The sequence below is a fragment of the Triturus cristatus genome, chromosome 9 (assembly GCF_964204655.1).
Source record: "Triturus cristatus chromosome 9, aTriCri1.1, whole genome shotgun sequence".
In the NCBI taxonomy this organism is placed as follows: Eukaryota; Metazoa; Chordata; class Amphibia; order Caudata; family Salamandridae; genus Triturus; species Triturus cristatus.
In genome coordinates, this window is record NC_140592.1 from 726,544,232 (window position 1) to 726,566,603 (window position 22,372).

Genomic DNA, 22,372 nt, shown 5'->3' on the forward strand with positions numbered 1-22,372 from the left:
CACTTTTTCTCCCAAAAAGTTTGTCGACTTTTGAAAACTGAGAATATTCCTTAAAAATCATCCGATTAACCAAACCGCATTTTCTCAACTCTTTTCAGGATATGTCCCAGTGCTGAATCTAGGTCTCCAGCACTGAGTAAGAAAAAGTATTGTTAACATAACTTATCTGCTAAGTGAATTTCCTCCCATAGGATAACATTGGTGATTCTATGTGAAAAAGGTTCAAAGTGTCAACTTTTGAAATGCAAAAATATTCTTTAAAAATCGTACCTCTAACTAAAACGCATTACTCACCTGTTTTCAGGAAATGTCCCAGGCTGAATCTAGGATCCAGCCCTGTGTTAGTAAAAGTAATCTGAAAAGTAATTAACTGCATTTTACTTAAAAAGCCCATTCATTCTAACGTACTATACCTGCAATGTGTTGCAAACTGCTTACTTAAAACTGTAACCAAAACCAGTACAAGTTACACTGCCATTTTGAACTGTGTTCATACAAGTAATTTACTACTGAAAAGTATTTTTATGCTTACCTGTACCAGGCTTGCTTGGTTCTAGAAATAAAACCACAGTATATTTTTTTATACAAAACCAATTGGCCTAGAGTTCAGTTCTTGAGTGTGTGAATTCATTTGCTGACTGAGTGGGTACATCAAATGCTTAACACTGTCCTCTGATACTGCCTTACTGCTCGACCAAGCTACCACTTTAGAGAGTAAGGTTCTATCTAATTTTAACCTCTGCCAAACCTCTGGAGACCCTTGGACTCTATACACACTGTACCTCACTTTGGTGCAGTATATATAGAGCCAGTTTCTTACAAATATGACAAGGAGAAGAATAGCACATGGCTTCAAATGGAAATGGCTGATTTCCAGCATTTCAACACCGCTAAATACTTCCGCTCCTTCCAAGACCGTAATGTGACCAGGGATAAGCAAATACCGGTGTCTGTGGTCAGCTCCACAGCTGCTTTCGGTGTTCAGGGAAGGAGAGAGGTAGTGGTGGGGGACAGTAAATCTAATTTTACCTTCCCACTTAGCACGATTAATAGTCCACCTTTGGTTTTGCCCCGTGATGTCTATTTTGTTTGTAGATCCCAGGCTTATGTCTGGCTGCCTAGGGGATGGTCAGGCAGATGTTACCTCTCTTTCCTTCTTCCCCCAGTGTATGTCACTCCGCCCAATTACCATAAAGACCATCGGCTACAATGCAGAAGTAGATACTTGTCCCGAGTAAAAAAGGGTTATTGACACAAAGGATATAGATCAGACAGATACCACTTTGCAACAGTTTGAGGATGCCATGAAGGGTATTGTACCTTTTTGGGGCCCCATGTCCAATAGCTTTAACATTCATCGGCTCACAAGAGTTGTAGTAGAGGTTATTAATATGACAGCACAGATTCTGACCAATATTACTGCTGAGCTCCAGGCCACGGGGCTCGTCACCTTACAAAACAGGATGGTGTTAGACGTCATTCTTGCTGATCGGGGAGGGGCCTGTCGCTTTATTGGCAGTAGCTGCTGGGTGTACATCCCAGACCACGCCCCCAGTGTATATACTGCCATACAGAAGTTGCATAGGCTCTCATCTGACATACACCAAGAAAATGGTACTTGGACCCTCTCCAGATGGTTCTTAGGTATATTCACGTCGTGGGATTGGAAAATTCTTATCTTTTTGGTTGCAATTGCTGGTATTATCTTCACATGTTGTCTTTGCATGCACTGCCTTCCTTCTTGTTGTGCCTATTGTGTGAACACTCTGAAGGCTTAGCCAAAAATTACAGTACATGACACCAATGCCATGATCATGATGATGAAGGATCTCAATGATCTTATGATGATTGATGAAGGTGTTTTTGAATATTGACAATACATATATCAGTTTGTAGAGGGAGTACTTATTTTTTGTACGAGGTTATTTGCCTTTAGATAGTAATGAAAAAGGTTAGCGAATGCTAAAAGGAGGTTCTGTTAGAATAGAAATGTTTTAGCTGAAGCCCTCTATGCATTGTATGATTTAAGTTAGCATTTGTGATACTATTTTATATTCAGCAGCCATTTTGAGCCATGATCGAAATTAACTTCTGTCTCACTCTGTGTCTGCCTCAGCTGAAAGCAGCTGCAAAACTTTTTCTTTTCTCCAAGGCTGAGCCTCGCTGTGCTAATGAATACACTGTCTTTGCTAGTGCATAGGCCTGTTCTCACCATTACAGTGGCGGGCACAGGCAGAGTGACCTTGGCGCTGAGAAGGCATGTACCCGGTCCCAGGATCGAGACTCATCCTTCTGTACCTCCTTTTTCACTAGCTACCAATTGTAAATTTCCAGTTGGAGCGTGTCTTTATTGATTCTGAACTGTATTTTTTGTATTGCTATGCTTGTTGAAGTCAGTCCTTCTGCAGCAATCCAAGGAGGCTGGCCAAACGGACTCCTCTCGAGTGTATCTTCAATAAATACCTTTGGTTTGTATTCTCTACTGTCTGACCGACTCTTCATTTGTGCAGAAGGCTGAGAGGTGGTCACGAGGGACCCGGGTGGCCCTAATATGGTCACTTCCTTCATATCCTTGTGATGTCTTGCAACATGTTCTGGGACAGCTCCAAAGGCCAACATAACCTTGTGAGAAGATCTCACTAAATTTTCTGCTGCAGGTCTGGGCACCCACTTATGACAGTAGGAATATCTGATGGCATATCGCAGTACAGATGCAGTTGCACACATTTCCTTCTAAGGCCTCACCACATAGGCCCTAATTACGATGGCGGTCGGAAAAGCATCCGACCGCCATCGCACCAGGTTGGAAAATGACCAACATGAAGTCGGCGGTTCCACCTGCCAAATTAAATGCGACTGCCATGTAGGTGGTTGGAAACATCCCCTTTTCCATTGTAGCTTGTGCTGCAGCCCAAAAAAGGGCTGCATGCTGCATTGGAAAAGGTAATTTTTTTTAAATCCATGCCCTGCATGCCAGGGACCATGTGGTGCCTGACACATTGGGCATGGATGTTTGAGTGGAGGTCCATGGGGGACGGGGGCCCCCAAAGTCCCTTTCTGACAGCCTTTCCATGACAGTCAGACCGCCATGGAAAGGCTGTCGGAAAGTGACATTGTAATCCCTACAGTGGTGCCTTCGCAGGCACCTGCTCCTATTGTAGGGAATACAATCCAACCGACAGCCTGACGGGCTTCTTGAGTCTGTTGGATTTATTTTTATTTATTTATTTTAAAAGTTTTATATAGCGCTAGCTTGACCCGTAGGTATCAGAACGCTTTACATACATACTGTAAAGAAAAACAGACGGAAATTGAATTACATAGTAGGCAGGCAGTAAGGAAGCAAAACCAGGGATAAAGAAAAATACAGCATGGAAGATAAGGTGGTTAACACAGTCCGGTCACCAACTATCCTTGAATGTCAAGAGAGAGGAGTAAACTCGGATATTAAAGTCTAGGTTAGTTGACGTTGGTCAGGAAAGTATTTGTTAAGGAGATGGATTGTCAGGTCCCTTTTGAAACAGGAGAAGGAGGGGTTGCATCTGAGGACTCTAGGGAGAGCATTCCACATCCTGGGAGCGTTGCCAGAGAACGATCGGTATTGTGTGGTTTTCTTTTTCATTTTCGGAGGAATAAGAAGGAGTGAGTTGGAGCTTCTCAGCGATCTGGATTGACCTGCTCTTACCAGTTTGTTGTTCAGGTAGTTAGGGGCCGGAGAGTGAAGGGTTTTGTGTGTGATGCAGGCCAGTTTGTAAATACACCTCCCTTCCATGGAAAGTCAGTTGAGGGAGTTGAGAGCTGGAGTGATGTGATTAAATCTTTTTACTCCAGATACGAGTCGAGCGGCCATGTTCAACACTGACCTTAGAGGGGCTAGGTGAGCTTTTGGAGTCCCTGTTAGGATGGCGTTCCCGTAGTCAATTTTAGCGAGAACCAGGGATTGGACTACTGTCTTGAGGTCATCATGGGGAGGAAAAGGTTTCAATTTCTTGAGGTGTTTTAGAGAGAAAAGAGCACTTTTTGCAGATTTTTTGATGTGGGCCTCCAAAGATAAGTTCTTGTCAAGGGTGATGCCTAGAGACTTAACTGAGTTGGATAGGACGATGGGGCAGTTTAGGGCGACCAGATTCTTGAGACACTCTTGGATTGGACAATGGTTGCTTTTTGGAGAGAATAGGATTAGTTCTGTTTTATCTGGATTGAGTTTTAAGTGGTTAGCGTAGAACCAAGTTTGGATCTCGGTTAGAGTGGCATTAAGGTGTTGGATGTCGCTGGGCGACTTGATTTTGAAATAGATTTGGGTGTCATCAGCGTAAAGGTGGTAATTCACTCCAGCTTTTTTCAAGATGATTGTGAGGGGCTCCATGAAAAGATTGAGGAGGGCCGGGGAGAGGATCGAGCCTTGCGGGACCCCAAGTGTGACTTTTGTTGGCTTCGAGAGACAGGAGTTGATTTTAATTTGTTGCGAGCGGTATTGAAGGAAGGAGGTGAACCATTTTAGTACTGTGCCATTGAAGCCGGAGCGCTGAGACATGGTCTCCAGAAGCGCTGGATGATTTACTGTTCAAATGCCGCAGATAGGTCAATAAGGATGAGTAGGCAGGCATCACCTTCATCTAAAGCCTTGTGAATATCATCAGAGACATTGAGCATAGCTGTTGAGTTGGTGGAGAACGCATTTCTCCAATGTTTTTGCAAGGAATGGGAGGTTGGAGATAGGTCTGAGGTTGTTGAGATCATTAGGGTCGGCCCCTGGTTTTTTGAGAATGGGTGTGATTTGTCCAAGTTGAAGGGAGTCTGGGACACAGCCTGAGGTGAGAGAGGAATTGATGATTTTTGTCCAGAAAGGGGAAATGGTGTGGTTAAGTTCTTTTATTATGATTGTGGATGGGATGGGGTCCATAGTGTGGGAGGAAGGTTTTCGGTTAGAAATAATACTGAAAACCTCTTTTTCCGACATTAGCTCAAAGTCGGACCAATGCACATTGTTTTTTAGCTGGAGTCAGACCTGATTGTCCTTGGTAAGAACTCTTTCTGAATGATCAGGGGTGGTTAGAGTGGGGCAGGGTAAGAGGGAAGGAGGGTTAGAGGTTTGGATGAAGGATTGATCAATTTTCGAGACATTATTAGTGAAGAAGGTGGCAATTTCTTCACAACGCTCATTGGTGGCTTTGATTTCTTGAGAGGGAGTGTAGTTAGTTTGGCTTTTGACAATGTTGAAGAGTTCTCTCGGTCTGTTTTTTGTCAGATCTAGTTGGCTGCGGAAGAAAGACGCCTTTTCAATGAAAATGTGTTTTTTGTATGCTTGCCGAGCAGATCTAAGTTGCACTAGGTGTAAGGTCGAGGGGTTTAGTCTCCAAGACCTTTCCGTTTGTCTGAGTTGACGCCTTTCCTCATTCAGATCCACGTAAACCAGGGTTTAGATTTGGTTCGCCTCAATTGTTTGAGTTTGAGAGGAGCTACTTGGTCTAGAACCTCTGTCATTTTTTAGTTAAAGTGTGAAGTGAGGTCATCGGCCGTCGATGATGAGGGTTGGAGTTGAAGATGGGCATGAATCTTGGATTCAAGTTCGGAAAAAGGGATTGCTTTGATATTTCTTGTCCAGTGTTTAGGTTTGCCATCACGAATAGGTTGGTGGAAGACAAGTGCATCAATCTTGAACAGAATGAGGTGGTGGTTGGACCAGTCAATGGGAGAAATCGCTGTCAGAGAGACCAGATCATTGTTGGTAATGATCGCATCCAGTGTTGCACCTTTGATGTGAGTTGCTTTATTACAGAGTTGTTTGAGGTTATATATTTCAAGTAGGTTGGATAGGTTCTGGGCAGTGGAGTCTTCTGGGTTGTTCCAGTGGATATTGAGGTCACCCAGGAACACGTCTTTAGTGTCTGTCATGGAGAACCGATATATTAGGTCTGTTAGTTCTTCGGGGAAAAGGGTACGCTCTCCAGGAGGATGGTAGATGGTGTGGAATTTGATGGGTGAGGTGCCCTTGGCATTGAGTTCGACACTCAGGTATTCAAACGATAGGTATTCTGCAGGTTTAAGTTTGGTAATCTGTATTCTTGCCTTGTGGGTGATGGCTAGTCCTCCCCCCGTTTTGATCGGTCTGTCTTGTCTGATGATGGTGTACCCTGGAGGGGTGAGAATGTCAAGAATGGGTGTGAAGTGGACATTGAGCCAGGATTTAGTGAGGAAAGCAATGTCAATTTCTTCAGCGAGTAGAGCTTCAGCAATGTCTGTGGCGTGTTGTACTGCTGATCTGCAGTTGAGGAGCATGCAAGAGACAGGACGGGGAGCCTTGATGATGGGGGGAGTAAGGTGGATAGAGGAGTATTGAGCAGGAGGTCTAGGCGAGTGGACATTTTTAGGGATTCTGTTAGTGCCGATAATAACAGGGATGGGGAAAGGGGCTGACTTCTGGCTCAAAGTGAGGTAAGAGTCGTTGATCTCATCAGGTTTCGGTATCGAAGAGGGCTGGCGATCCCGGTTGGGTCGAAGTGCCTGACTCGCTGACGGACTGGAGGGACGAGGGGTGCACTGAGGGGTCAAGGGAGCGGTATTGAGTGGGGTGGGAGGAAATCGACCCAGGGAGAGGGAGCACGGCGGCTTGGTCCTGTTGAGAAGATTTTGTTGTAAGTATAGGAAATCAGCAGCAAGGGAGATAATTTTCAGCTCCATTCTGTTCAGTTGCTGTGCTATTGAGCTGAAAAAGTTTAAGGTTTTAGGCAGTGGCCGAGACTGACTTGGGTCTTTGGAGGTTGAGTGAACAGGGGTCGGGGATTGGACAGAGTCAGTGGGGTTAGGAGAGGGGAGAGGTTGGACGCGGGGAGCCGGATTACTAATGCCCCCATTCAAGGGGTTCAAAGGAGGAGTAGAGGGTCTACTGTCCAAGTGAGGAGTGAGAAAAATTCTAGGTAAGAAGTCAGATTTCCGGGGAATGTCAATGAGATTAGTGGTGGAGGCAGGTTGTGTATGTGGGTGTGCGATGGCGGAGGGGGAGCGTGTAGTGATAATAGGGGGGAACGAGTTTAAAGGATTGGTGACGACGTTGGCCATGGGAATGTCGCGGGGGTTGTCAGTGAGGTAATCGGTGGAGACCGGTTGTGTCTGTGGATGTGGGACATCGGCGGGGGAGTGTGCAGTGGTAGTAGGGGGGAGCGAGACCACTGGATTGGAGATGATGTTGGACATGGGGGAAGTAAGGGTCGGGGGATAAGGGTCTGTGTTGGAGGAAGAGGTAGTTTGTGAGGGATGGTTCAGATTATCACGAGTCGAGCGGAGAGTGCCTGTGGGGATTTCGGTCATGGGAGGGCAGAGGTTAGAGTCCGATCTGCCAAGATCTAGATCGGTCTTGAGGTGTTTGTTAATTGTGAGTTTGTTGTTCCTGGTGTGCTCAGTAGATGTAATAGTTGTGGGTGTTTGGCGTTGGAGAGTAATGATAGGGGTAGTGTGATTATATTGAGGGATGGTGAATGTCCATGAGTTGGAGAGAGGTTCTTCAGGGCAGGGAGATGGGATCAGTTCCACGTTATTAGTAAGGGTGATGCTGGGTTGGGGAGATATGGTTTGACGGCTCAGTTGAGTTAATGAGGAAAGAAGTGTGGGGATGTGGCGGTCAAAAGGGGTGAGGTGCGGGTCAGCGGCCTGTATGAGAATGGTTCCAGTTCTGTAGATGGAGATGGTGAGTTCCCCTTTGAAGGTCGGGGAGATGGAATAGGAGATTTTTTCACCATAGGGAATGATTACTAACTTGGCGACTTGAAGGTGAAGAGAGAAGGTGTTTTTCCATTTTGCCGGGCGATTTGTGTAGAAAATGAAGTTAGTTTTCGTGTTGCCGTTGGTTGCTGTGTGGTAGTTATCTACAATGAGTGTTTCCGGGTGTTGTTGTTAGAATACTATGCTTGATGTTCTTTTTTGCATTACTGGTCATTTTGTCTGGGTAGTTAATGGACCAGGAGTTTGGTCCGTAGCGCACAAAATTCGAGTTCCGGGTGGGGTAAGGTGGGCGTATGGTTGAACGGTAGGAATTCCGAGAAACAATCAGGACTCAGGCCGAAGAAGAAATGCCGAGGCACAGTCCGGAATCAAGCATAAGGCAGGGAGGTAGTTATCATACCATTTTTTGCAGTATATACACTAAACTTTAAAGTGGCATATTAACTGCAGTGTAAAACATTTCTAGCAGTGTATCTCCTAAATCACAAGAGGTCAGGGCCCCACCAACCATGTTTTTACAGTATCTGCTGTGCCTTCAGGGGGGTGAGGGAGCAGTGCAGGCCTCTCAAGCCTGGGCGAGGACCTCAAGCGAACTCCAGGTCCGCACCTGGACCAAGTCTCGTCAGGCACTCCAGCCAGCCGAGCCCTCACCCATCAGCAGTGCCACCTGGGCCACACTCGAAAACAAAGGCCCAGCCTCCCCTTGAGCCGCAGTCACCACCATCGATCCAGGGATGCGGCGAAAACCAACGACCTGCCAGGGCACCTCTCCTGTCCCTTCTTGAAGCGTCCCGGCCACTGGCAGTGAGTCCTCATTCAGATAGATTCCCCAGCATGGGTCAAATGTTCCGATATCAGCTCGGGGGTCCAATGTACGGATGTGAGGCCAAACAAGGATTACATCTTGCTTGAGCAATCCTGAGCCTCGGAGCTCCCTCCTGGAGCTCCTTACCATCTGGTGGCCATGGTGGATGACATTTACTTTCCCAACCTCATAGCATTACTTGCCTCAGGACTCCTGTCACTACCCCTAACCTTTTACACCGAGACGTCTCACCTGTGCCAAGCTGTAAGGTCTCCGCGTGCACTCCAAAGTCGTGAAGGGCACTGCCGGCTTGCCTCCGAAGACCCTGCTGAGAGCGCCTGGGGCCCCAGCTATCCCGCACCGCAACATCTTTAATCGTCGAAGGGTGCTGGAATTGTACAAATCACAGAGGCACAAGGGCTTCGATGCCTCGTCAGGGGTAGTAAGTGCTACATAAAAATGTAGTCGGTGGGATCGATCTGATGTTATTACAGACTATTGATTATACAGCAAAGCACTCCCACTTTGACCCAAGCATTAACACTGTAACTTATGTACACGCCAAATCCTAAGCAAACAGCAAAACAAGAAGAGGTGGGCTCCCCCTCGTCAGCATGGGGCTGCCAGTCCAGAGGATCAAAGAGCACAGGGGTCACCCGGTAGTACCTCACCGACCATCCGGGTACTTCACCCACTTGTCCCCAAGTCCAGACCACAGCGGCCGTGCAGTTCCCAGCTGGCTTGTCCCACCCAGCACGTAGAGCGCCAGCAGGGGGCAAGGTCGTAGATGGGGCACTTCTCTGCGTTCCTATGCCTAAATCAGCTGCAGCAAGATCACAGCTGCCACGAGATAGTCTGGTGCAGTCTCTCCCAATAGCCCGCTGAAATGCAGCCTCTGCAAACAAGGTTACTCAACAGGGGGCAGCAAGTGAAGGATTCAGCAAGTCTAGCCCTGCGTTGGTAAGCACACTGGTATGCACTGTTAGGGTGTGACCGCAATAAATGCCCTGACTCTCCAATCTCCCTCTAACACTTATGCATGGAAAAAAATAGTTGTCTGGCAAGTTGAACATTGGACTGCTGGGCCGCCCTGTTGGGCTAAGCACTCCTATGTGCGCTGTGCACGGGACGCTACGATAATAATTGTGCGAAGTAGCTCACCCCACAGCAGTGTGGTCTCATCAAGGACGTCCCCCGTCGTTGAAGTGAGAAGGCCTTGCCACGCCCTGATGCTGGTCCGCCGGGCCGACTATGTCCCTCCGACCGCTGCGGTCGGACCGACTGCCTCATAATGCAGCGGTCAGACCACTATGCTGGATGGCTCTTGGATTCTCACCGACGGCCTATCAGTGGCGGCTGGACTGCCATCCTAATCAGCCCCTAGTCTGGAATAGGTGCAGTCTCCCATATATCGTTGAGAGATCTAACATATTGCGGGGCAGGTCCAGGCACTTTCTTAATGTATGTGGATTTAATAGCACTTACTATCAAATTAGGAGCAGCCAGGTCACTGACAACATTCGAGTAATACCATCTCATGGCTTCCAAGGACTCACGTGAATATCTAAAATATACTATACACTTAACAAATGACAGGGAACAGATAAACTCACCTTCAGAGGGCCTGGGAGAAAGAACTCCACATTAACTTAGATTCAGACCTCTGGCAAGAGATACTCTAGCGAGTTACTAACTTTACCTCTCATACAGCCAGGACAGCGAGAACATTCAAAATCTTATTTAAGTGGCAATACTCTCCACTGTGCTTTGCCCGTATGAATTGGGAGAGAAGCCCTACATTCTGGAGGGAGTACAGTGAGGAGGTATTGCTAACACACATCTTCTCGACCTGTCTGAAGATTTAAACTTTCTGGGCAGGGATTTTGATAGCGCTACCCCAGATTACAGGATCAAATCTGACCTGTTGCCCGGAAGGTATTTTATTGTGCCACCCAGACAACGAGAACTATCTTTAGTGCTCAAAAGGGACCAGGGCCTCATCAGCAGTCGTCAGGGGCAACCAGGCAGCAATAAATGATCAGGCAATTCCACATTATTTAACGTGTCCTGCCGCCCCTGACGCCCGCCCAAGCGACCCCAACAGTCATGTGGCAACCAACGGTTGCACGAGCCTGAGACCGTAAAATTCAAAATCAGCCCACTGAACCTGACCAGTCCGATCCGGCCCACACCTGTCTCTGGTGCCCGCGATCTAGCACCTTGGCCCCTTGTCCAGATGGTGCTGGCCCTATGAGGACAGATTGCACCACCCACGGTAGCACAATGGATCGAGAGGCTGTGGTGGCTTCAAGGGATGGAAAGGCTATTTAAGAGAGCTAGGGGGAAACGAAAGATGTTACTAAACAATGAGGACCCCTATTATACTACTTTCATGCGTGCTATAAGGAGCTTACCTGCCCAAAGAGACTAGAAGCATTAAAGAATTTGAGGCATTCAAAAATCGATTACTATTATAAAAGAGCCAAACCAAAGGGACACATGCTTGGACTTAATGAAACATAGGGGGGGAGAAGTAATGGAATAAAGGCTCCTTGAGACACAGCATATTATGTCTAGTAACACCATGGTGAGGGGGGTGTTTGGTTGAGGTGGGAGGGAGTTTCCACGGAGAGGGGAAGAGGTCGAGTAGCCATTGCTAGTTTTTCTCAGTTGTCTTTTGAGTTAATGTGTCAAAATATCAATAAAAATGTATTCAACCTTAAAAGCATTTACTACCACGGCGAGGCATTGAAGCATTTTTTGCATGGGTAGCACAACACTCTGTGAGATCCACAGTCAGTTTCTGTTCCTAGTTGTGTTTTGGATATTGTACATTAAGCCAGGTCAATAGAGTTGGTAAGCCAGATAATTGCATGTTGTCCATAGTCTATCGGGCGATAGTTGCTATTTTATTGATGCTGATGTTGGTATTTCTGCAGTTGTTTCAGTAATGGATATGCTGGTAGGATTACTGAACATATTCTTGGCACACCAGAGCACCCACATACCCTGGTGTAAAGATCTCTCAACTTACTCTCTACCAAATCCAGTCACACACATGCTTAGGTAACAGATCTAGTTGGCAGGGTATGCCCAGACATAGGTCCCTTGCTCACTTTGCCACTGGATTCAAGCTAGCCTGGCTGACGAAGGGTGTGACCCAGAAACCGGTCGCAGGATGCTTGTTTCCGGTTCAGGGAAGACCTGGCTTGGCAGTTCGGGCTTGACTGTTCCCATGAGGCAGAGGATCAAGACTGATTTGCATATAGCTGGGTCTGAACTGAGGTTGCGAAGTGAGCAAAAGAATGATGATGGATTCAACCAAGATCTGTGATTGGGGGCGAGTGTCTGATAAGTTTCAGCGCTCCACCCATCATCTCCTTGTGTTTGCTTTGTTTGCCCTCAGTTACCAGGGTATGCTCAGACGTAGGTCCCTTGCTCACTTTGCCACTGGATTCAAGCTAGACTGGCTGATGAAGTGTCTGACCCAGAAACCGGTCCCAGGATGCTTGTTTCCAGTTCAGGGAAGACCTGGCTTGGCAGTTCGGGCTGGACTGTTCCCATGAGGCAGAAGATCAAGACTGATTTGCATATAGCTGGGTCTGAACTGAGGTGGTGAAGTGAGCTAAAGAATGATGATGGATTCAACCCAGATCTGTGACTGGGGGTGAGTGTCTGGAACGTTTAAGTGCTCTGTCCATCATCTCCTTGTGTTTGCTTTGTTTGCCCTTAGTTGTCAGGCTATGCCCAGACGTGGGTCCCTTGCTCACTTTACCACTGGATTCAAGCTAGCCTGGCTGATGAAGGGGGTGACCCAGAATCCGGTCCCAGGATGCTTGTTTCCGGTTCAGGGAAGACCTGGCTTGGCAGTTCTGGCTGGACTGTTCCCATGAGGCAGAGGGTCAAGAATGATTTGCATATAGCTGGGTCTGAACTGAGGTGGCGAAGTGAGTTAAAGAATGATGATGGATTAAACCCAGTTCTGTGACTGGGGGTGAGTGTCTGAAAAGTTTCAGCTCTCCGTCCATCATCTCCTTGTGTTTGCTTTGTTTACTCTTAGTTGTCAGGCAATGCCCAGACGTGGGTCCCTTGCTCACTTTGCCACTGGATTTAAGCTAGCCTGGCTGATGAAGGGTGTGACCCAGAAACCGGTCCCAGGATGCTTGTTTCTGGTTCGGGGAAGACCTGGTTTGGCAGTTCGGGCTGGACTGTTCCAATGAGGCACAGGGTCAAGACTGATTTGCATATAGCTAGGTCTGAACTGAGGTGGCGAAGTGAGCTAAAGAATGATTATGGATTCAACCCAGATCTGTGACTGGGGGTGAGTGTCAGAAAAGTTTCAGCGCTCTGTCCATCATCTCCTTGTGTTTGCTTTGTTTGCCCTAAGTTGGCAGGGTATGCCCAGACGTGTGCCTGGCTGATGAAGGATGTGACCCAGAAACCAGTCCCAGGATGCTTGTTTCCGGTTCAGGGAAGACCTGGCTTGGCAGTTCGAGCTGGACTATTCCCATGAGGCACAGGTTCAAGACTCATTTGCATATAGCTGGGTCTGAACTGAGGTTGCGAAGTGAGCAAAAGAATGATGATGGATTCAACCAAGATCTGTGATTCGGGGCGAGTGTCTGATAAGTTTCAGCGCTCCACCCATCATCTCCTTGAGTTTGCTTTGTTTGCCCTCAGTTACCAGGGTATGCCCAGACGTAGGTCCCTTGCTCACTTTGCCACTGGATTCAATCTAGACTGGCTGATGAAGTGTCTGACCCAGAAACCGGTCCCAGGATGCTTATTTCCAGTTCAGGGAAGACCTGGCTTGGCAGTTCGGGCTGGACTGTTCCCATGAGGCAGAAGATCAAGACTGATTTGCATATAGCTGGGTCTGAACTGAGGTGGTGAAGTGAGCTAAAGAATGATGATGGATTCAACCCAGATCTGTGACTGGGGGTGAGTGTCTGGAACGTTTCAGTGCTCTGTCCATCATCTCCTTGTGTTTGCTTTGTTTGCCCTTAGTTGTCAGGCTATGCCCAGACGGGGTCCCTTGCTCACTTTACCACTGGATTCAAGCTAGCCTGTCTGATGAAGGGGGTGACCCAGAATCCGGTCCCAGGATGCTTGTTTCCAGTTCAGGGAAGACCTGGCTTGGCAGTTCTGGCTGGACTGTTCCCATGAGGCAGAGGGTCAAGAATGATTTGCATATAGCTGGGTCTGAACTGAGGTGGCGAAGTGAGTTAAAGAATGATGATGGATTAAACCCAGATCTGTGACTGGGGGTGAGTGTCTGAAAAGTTTCAGCTCGCCGTCCATCATCACCTTGTGTTTGCTTTGTTTACCCTTAGTTGTCAGGCAATGCCCAGACGTGGGTCCCTTGCTCACTTTGCCACTGGATTTAAGCTAGCCTGGCTGATGAAGGGTGTGACCCAGCAACTGGTCCCAGGATGCTTGTTTCTGGTTCAGGGAAGACCTGGCTTGGCAGTTCGGGCTGGACTGTTCCAATGAGGCACAGGGTCAAGACTGATTTGCATATAGCTAGGTCTGAACTGAGGTGGCGAAGTGAGCTAAAGAATGATTATGGATTCAACCCAGATCTGTGACTGGGGGTGAGTGTCAGAAAAGTTTCAGCGCTCTGTCCATCATCTCCTTGTGTTTGCTTTGTTTGCCCTAAGTTGGCAGGGTATGCCCAGACGTGTGCCTGGCTGATGAAGGGTGTGACCCAGAAACCAGTCCCAGGATGCTTGTTTCCGGTTCAGGGAAGACCTGGCTTGGCAGTTCGAGCTGGACTATTCCCATGAGTCACGGGATCAAGACTGATTTGCACATAGCTGGGTCTGAACTGAGGTGGTGAAGTGAGCTAAAGAATGATGATAGATTTAACCCAGATCTGTAACTACATTGTCCACAGTTCCTTGGGGCAATTTGCTGGTGTGACGAGCAGTGTGCGGACAATAGAATCTGATATAATACGACTCCCTCGAGCCATTCGACTGACGAGTCCTGGACCAGCACCTGCGCGCCATGAGAGGTATTTTACCTGCTTTTAAACTTTGGCAGTCCACGCGGCACCCCTTACACTTACCTGCTCCCTGCTGACGAGAGGCAATTACCTCGAAACACGTGTCCAGGGATGGATATATGCAGTATATACTCTTTTTTACACATCGTGGCATAGGCGTACTCGCCGACGCCACTACATTGTCCACAGTTCCTTGGGGCAATTTGCTGGTGTGACGAGCAGTGTGCGGACAATAGAACCAGATCTGTAACTGGTGGTGAGTGTCTGAAAAGTTTCAGCGCTCCGTCCATCATCTCCTTGTGTTTGCTTTGTTTGCCCTTAGTTGGCAGGGTAAGACCAGATGTGGGTCCCTTGCTCACTTTGCAACTGGATTCAATCTAGCCTGACTGATGAAGGGTGTGACCCAGAGACCGGTCCCAGGATACTTGTTTCCGGTTCAGGGAAGACCTAGCTTGGCAGTTCGGGCTGGACTGTTCCCATGAGTCACGGGATCAAGATTGATTTGCACATAGCTGGGTCTGAACTGAGGTGGTGAAGTGAGCTAAAGAATGATGATAGATTTAACCCAGATCTGTAACTGGTGGTGAGTGTCTGAAAAGTTTCAGCGCTCCGTCCATCATCTCCTTGTGTTTGCTTTGTTTGCCCTAAGTTGGCAGGGTAAGACCAGATGTGGGTCCCTTGCTCACTTTGCCACTGGATTCAATCTAGCCTGACTGATGAAGGGTGTGACCCAGAGACCGGTCCCAGGATACTTGTTTCCGGTTCAGGGAAGACCTAGCTTGGCAGTTCGGGCTGGACTGTTCCCATGAGTCACGGGATCAAGACTGATTTGCACATAGCTGGGTCTGAACTGAGGTGGTGAAGTGAGCTAAAGAATGATGATAGATTTAACCCAGATCTGTAACTGGTGGTGAGTGTCTGAAAAGTTTCAGCGCTCCGTCCATCATCTCCTTGTGTTTGCTTTGTTTGCCCTAAGTTGACAGGATATGCCCAGACATGGGCCTTGCTGATGAAGGGTGTGACCCGGAAACCAGTCCCAGGATGCATGTTTCCGGTTCAGGGAAGACCTGGCTTGGTAGTTGGAGCTGGACTATTCCCATGAGGCAGAGGGTCAAGAATGATTTGCATATAGCTGGGTCTGAACTGAGGTGGTGAAGTGAGTTAAAGAATGATGATGGATTAAACCCAGATCTGTGACTGGGGGTGAGTGTCTGAAAAATGTCAGCTCTCCGTCCATCATCTCCTTGTGTTTGCTTTGTTTGCTCTAAGTTGGCAGGGTATGCCCAGACGTAGGTCCCTTGTTCACTTTGCCACTGGATTCAAGCTAGCCTGGCTGATGAACTCCTTGTGTTTGTCAGGTAATAGATCTGACAGCATCCTGAGACAGGCATCCACATATCTCAATGAGAACTTATGATATTTTGTGAGACAGACCAAAATACCCACCAGGTCCTGGTGAGATCTCATGGTATAATCTTGGAAACGCCTCTGCAGCTGGATACCCTATTGAGGTTTTATGGCATATTTCGAGAAATGCCTCAACCCTACTTTTGCTCTTGGTTTAGCTATCTCACCACTTATTCTGGGTAACAATGGCTGGTAAAAGCCTTCTGCTCCAACATTCCAATGCTTGTCTTTCTGTTTCTCCTTTTTAGTTTAGAACATTCTACCCTCAATGTGTTCGTTCAGGGCTTAATGACTAAATTATTCTATTTTGCATCGCTGCACCTGAACATAAACATTATTGCGAATGGGTCCAAACAACCTTTGCATTCGCATTCGTGGCTGAGTTCGTCCAGCCGTTGCTTGATTTTCAGCAAATGCGCAGTAAAATTCACCCGCAGTAAGGCCGATAGTGAAAGAAACCGCCGTTGTTATTCAACAATTAAAATCGTCCAGTGTAGCAGGGCCTGCGATTATTAGATTTTCTGCAGGGGTCTGTTGCCATCTCTGACCCTTTCCCCCCTCCTAACAGTGAATGAGCCCCTCTATGATATTCTATTCATGGACCATGTCTGGAGTCTGAGATTGGGCTAGGGAGGAGGAGGGAGTATTGGGGTGTCGCTAGCAGTGAAAAGCTTAAAGGCTGCCGTTTGAGTCCTTTGTGTCCCTGTGGGGGAGGGAGGGGTTATTCTGTGCAGCTTTATGCTAATAGAGGTGCAGGGGGTCAGTCTGAACGCGTGGCTCATGGCTTCTTCTGTACACACTTTCCAACTTTACGTAATACGTACGAGCCCACTCCCAGCCCTCCACCCTTCTAAGGGGCTGAGGCGGGGCGGTGGGGGGGGGGGGGCGGATAGCGTGTGGGGAGGGTGCAGTGCACTGTTTATAAAATTGTCCAACGTCTCCTTACTTCTGAGTGCTGCGGGGAATTGTTCATCTTTAAGGCTCAATTCACAATTTTCCAAGCGTCATTGGAAAATTAAAATTATATGGAATGTTTCTATCAGGAAGGATAATACACTGACACAGTGAGGGACAAACCAGGGTTGAGAAGGAAAGTTTCATCGCGTGTTTCTATTCTTTTAATCCTTTTCTTCCCCCATTCGCTCCCTTTTATGTTTACCACTCACTTTTCCCTTTCTCAAAAATGTTTGTTCTTTTCTGGTCTTTTCTCATCCTTTTTTCTATCTTTTCAGTTTTATCTTACTCTTTTCATGTGCATTCTTGGTCTATTTCTTCCCTTGTATTTTCTTTCTTGTTCTGCCTCCCCACCCCCCGTATTTTAGTATGGAGATCCACTTCTGCTAACTCAATGTGTTTCTTCTTGCTTTACACATCTCTTTCCATTACGTCACTCTCTTTCTTCTTTCTTACGTCCTTCAGCACCATCTTTTGTTTTGCTTTCTTTCTCTTTCCATCTTCTTAAACTATCTACTATTTAATCTGCTTCTTACCCTTTTCTCTGGCTATTGCTATTGTTCCTTCATCTCTATTCCCTCGTTTTCCTCTTTCTTTTTAAATGTATGTTCATTTCTTCTGTTTTATTTCATCCATTGTTCTTTCTTTTCTGTAAATTTACCACTACTTGTTTTTAAACGTTTTATATTGCTTTCTTTTCTGTTTAGTTTACCTTGTTCTTCATTTCTCTTTCTCTACATCCGTTTACTCATTTCTCTTCTTTCTCCTCTTCCATCTACCTGTCACCTAATCTTTCTTTACAAAGCTGTCTTCGTTGTTGACCTTTCCCTTCTTGTATATTTGTTTTTGTTTGTTTTGTATGATCTCTTCCAATATATTTTTGTTTTTGTTCAATATTTAACTTTTCTGTATTTTTCTACCCTACTTATGTCTATTTCACTTTTTCGTCCTCGCTTCTTTTCTTGTTTTTGTGTATATTCCACTATTTAGTTATTCTCTTCAACGTTCCTTGGTTGTCTTGTCTCTCGTTCATATGTGTTCCTACTATTATGGATGCCTTGCACAGCTAACTTACACTTCCTTCTTTTGTTACGCCCTACTTTTCTTTCTTACTCCTATTTCACTTTCTTCTTTTTTCCTTCCATCACACACCCCCTTCGCCTTCATTTTCTTTCCTCCTTTGCTTCTTTCATCTTTGTTAATTATCTTTCTCTATCTTTATTTTGTTATATGCGGTTTTTTCTGTACCCCTCAATTTTATTTTATTTATTTCTATTTTTCTATGGTATCTGTTTCATTTTTCCCCCTCACTGTCTTGCTTTGTTCTCTGCTTTTGTGCTGCAGGCATCTGCCTTGTTTTTGCTTTTTTCCATATTTTTTCTCTTTTGTTCGCTTTTTCACAATCTTCCCTTAACTGTTTGCCCCTATGCCTATTTCTCGGAAGATCCATTTTTTTTACTTGTACTCTTGCTTCTTTCATGTTCTCTTTCTTTCTCCTGTTCTATTTTGATTCTTACTCATTTTGTCTTTTCTATTTCCTTTCTTTTTCTCTCCTTCATTCTTTGAATTTTTTATTTTTCGTTTGTTCTGTACGTTTTTATTTTTCGTTTACTTTTCTGTATTTATTTCACTTCTTTATATAGTTTTCCCCCTTTCCGTCTTTCTATAATTCTTGATTTCTCTTTTCTTGTTTCCCTTTGTCTTGTTATTGTTTTTATCGTTCCCTCCTTTCTTTTTCTTCTCTTTATCGCACCATCCTACTTTCGATATTCTGTCTTTCGGTCATTTTTCATTCTTTCTTTGCTTATTTCTTGGTGTTTCTTTTTTCTCCTATGTCTTCCTCCCTTCCTTCCTCTTCATTTCTCGTCCTCCGGCGTCTTTTGCTTTTTGCTCTCTTCCTCTGCTTTGTTAATTTCCTTTACTGGCCATATATCCCACCTGCCCTTCATACTGTTCGCGCAGGTTTTCTAACAAACATCTCGGCCCTCTTAATCCTCTGTAACTTCTCATTCCTCCCACTCTCCTCCTCGTCACCTGAAAGCATTTGCTGATTGAATTCTGTACTAGAAGCGCACCACTTCCCAAAGGAAGAAACCCCTATTCGTATTTTTGTTATGAATACTTCTGCACTAGGAACTCACCGCTCTCCAAAGGGAGATAAACCTATTCGTGTAAAAAAGAAAAAAAAACGTTTTCTGGTTCTGAGGACTTTTAGTTGGGCATGGGGGAATGGTTCGTAAAAAAAGGGTTAAATTATGTCTGAAAGGCTGGCAGACTGCAGCTATTGTGCGCATCAGACTCCCTGGGGCCCTCCCATGCTCACTGGAGATGCTGCAGTTGGAAAGGGGCTGTTTAGAGAAGGGGATGGGGGTTCCTTGCTGACGCCCTACCCCACAACCCCCTCTCCGGGGAAGACTCCTATTCTCTGTTGCATTCTCCTTCTTATTGAATAGGGACAAAGGGCCAGGCACGTGTGTCTTGAAACGGGACCAGGGGAGTGAGGCCTCCTTTTGTTCGAGGCGTGCCTCGGGGGGTTAGGTGGGGGCCTTGGCGTGTGGCATCTTTGCCCCCAATCTCCATACCACGCGTCGGGGTGGTGGAGGCTGCCATCTGCTTCCTTCCCCGGAGACCCCCCTCCACCTGCCTGCCCTCACAACCGCCACCCTCCCATTGGCTGCTCTCGACAGACCATCTGCAGCTCCTCGTTTGGGATGGGCGGGTGGTGGGGGCCTGGAGCCTTCAAATACCTGGCTCGGCCTGCCCTTGAGCATCAGAAGCCCCGTCGCAAGGGACGCGCTACGTAGCTGGTGCGCGGGGAGGGCTGACTTGCACCGACTTGCCTTGAGAAGCTGAGTTCCTTTGACTGGCGTTGCCGTTCATTGACTGACTTTTCGTGACTTCCTTTGAGTTCAGTTGACGCTTCTGTTGAGTTGGGCACCCACTGCCGTCGTCGAGTGTTAAGCCAGAGCCTCTCCATTCGGACGTCACTCTTTTAGAGATGCCTCGAGGGTTCCTAGTAAAGAGAACCCGGAAGCCGGGTCCCTTGTCTTACAGGGTCCGGGAGGATGACGACGACCGGTCCCAGTCACCATTGCCCAGCAGCTTCGCCAGTGTCATCACATCCGCCTGGATGCACCCAGAGAGGCCCAGGCCAATTCTACCAGTGCCCATCCTTGGAACAGAGCTGCCAGCCACTGGTTGTGGGGTGACTGAAGCATCTTGTGCACCTGCATGCAGCCCCGGGCGGCCCGTGGGCACCCTCCAGCATGACCAGAGTTTGATGGACCGCACCCTGAACTCCAGCTCCCCAGTTCTGGCAGAGTCATTTCCAGCAAGCCTGGCTGCCTTTGCCTCCTTGGGCCAGCGGTTGGCCTTCCTACCCTCCTACGCTGCCATAGAAGCCAAGCTGGACTCCATCTGCACATTGACCCATAGTGCCAAGAGACCTGGTGACACCAGTGCCAACAGCACTGATAACAAAGTCAGAGTTCAAGCCAAGAGGCTGAAGACTGAGAAGAAGAGTTGCCGGGATGAAATGACTACCTCCCCAGTTCTGGGCCTGAGGATCCGGGAGGACCCTGAGGATGCCAAACACCGGGGCCAGGCCAGCAGCCCATTGGGGGGCTTCGTCTGTCAGTTGTGCCGCGAGCAGTATGCTGACCCTCTATCCCTGGCACAGCATAAATGCTCAAGGATCATACGGGTTGAGTACCGCTGCGATGAATGTGACAAGGTCTTCAGCTGCCCAGCCAACCTGGCTTCTCACCGTCGTTGGCATAAACCAAGGAGCCCTCCAACAGTTGAACAACAAGTATCCCACCAGTCCGACAACGCCAAGGAAAACAAGAGCCCCGGTCCAGAGAAGCAAGAGGTGGCTACTCCTTCGCCTCAACCCTCTGACTCTGATGAGGAGCTGTATGACTGCTCACACTGCAACAAGAAGTTTAGGCGCCAGGCCTACCTGCGGAAACACCTGGCACTACACAACCGGTCCAGTGCTGCAGCCACAATGGCAAATGTCCTGTCAGAGAGCCAGGCCTTGTCCAATGTCTCGTCTGAAAGCCAAGGCCCAGCCAGCATACAGAGCCTTCAGCATTCACCACCAAGGGACGAGCCCCTGGCCCTGGTCTTCAAGGAAAGCAAGGCAGCCATTATGGGCCTTTCTAGAACATCCTCCTCGTGCCATGGTCAGGGAGCACAGGCCCACCCTTGCAGATTCTGTCCTGAGACTCTTTTCTCCTCTGCTGGCCTCACCCGGCACATCAACCGATGCCATCCTTCAGAGACCAGGCAGGTTATCCTACTACAGGTTCCCCAACATGCCTGAGGTGGATACTCCCAAAGAGAGCCATCTGTGGCATAAAGACATGGAGTATGAATGAAAATATGACTATCACGCCATTTTCCCAGGCGTCACTTTTATGATTGCTTACTCTGTACTTTTCTGTCCTACCGTCTGTCCCAGGCCTATTCTCCAGCTTTGTTACAACATAGTCTCTGCATGGTCTCCAGCTTTAACTTCGCTTTCTCGGCCCTTTAGCCTGAACTTGTCAGCAGATAAGGATCACTTGGCATCTCCAGCCCACTGAAGTCACAGATTCTACGTGGTCCCCAGCTTTAACTTTTTCAGAAATGCTGTCTTGCCCATCCCAAGGAGATGGACTTTGTATCTCTGACCCAACAGTTCCAGAGACTTCGAATGTAAGACTCTATCCTCTACAGAAATTCCCCTTGTCTGTGTTACATTTGAGACAACTCTACCTACTATATATATTGATTATATAAGATATATATATATATATATTTATACGTATTTTTCGCGAGGATGTGCTTTTTGTGTGATGTGTATAGCCCGGGCCACTTCTTTGACACCCGGTAAAAGTTTACAATTTATTTATATATTGCATTTTGTATTTAAACCAAATTTGCTGCTTTTTATTCGGTATTTATATGATAGTGTGTGAGACGAATTTTCTATTTTAACAAAAGAGGCACTCATCAAATTCAAAGGAGTTGAGGGCAAAACAAGCTCTTACAATTGGGGAATATTTGAAATGTGTGTTTGATAAGAATTGAAACATGACCTCTGCCTTTTCTTAATGTTTTTCTACTGACCATTGTGCTCCAAAGGAACCCCTAAAATGTGAGCAAGCTACTATAATAAAAAATATTGACATGCAACCTGAAGTTTTGGTAGTTTTGTGTTAACTGGGAGGGAAGAGTACCTTTGGCATCAGCAGTGTTAATAAAGTCATATGTAGTAATCATGAACCGCTGTTTTCCAAAGCATAAAATACGAAGAGTTCAGTGTCTTGGTATGCATCTCTCCATCAACGGGGACCCGGGCCTCAATTTAAGTTAGTTCAGTAGAATAATGTGCTGTTGCAGTCATCTCTGTGAAACACGTAGGTCGCCTTTTCTAGCGCCAGAGATTCGGACTTTCATGCTTCCAATGACAAAAACTGGCCATTGAGTCGGGT

The 22,372-nt window shown here is 47.0% G+C and overlaps 1 protein-coding gene across 1 annotated transcript; it reads left to right on the forward strand.

The window, feature by feature from the left end:
• Positions 1–19,677: 19,677 nt before the first annotated feature.
• On the forward strand, positions 19,678–22,066 carry LOC146798614 (insulinoma-associated protein 1a-like). Its single transcript, XM_085625922.1, has one exon. The coding sequence runs from the start codon at positions 19,891–19,893 to the stop codon at positions 21,217–21,219; it is 1,329 nt and encodes a 442-aa protein (XP_085482048.1). The 5' UTR covers positions 19,678–19,890; the 3' UTR covers positions 21,220–22,066.
• The last annotated feature ends 306 nt before the right edge of the window (positions 22,067–22,372 follow it).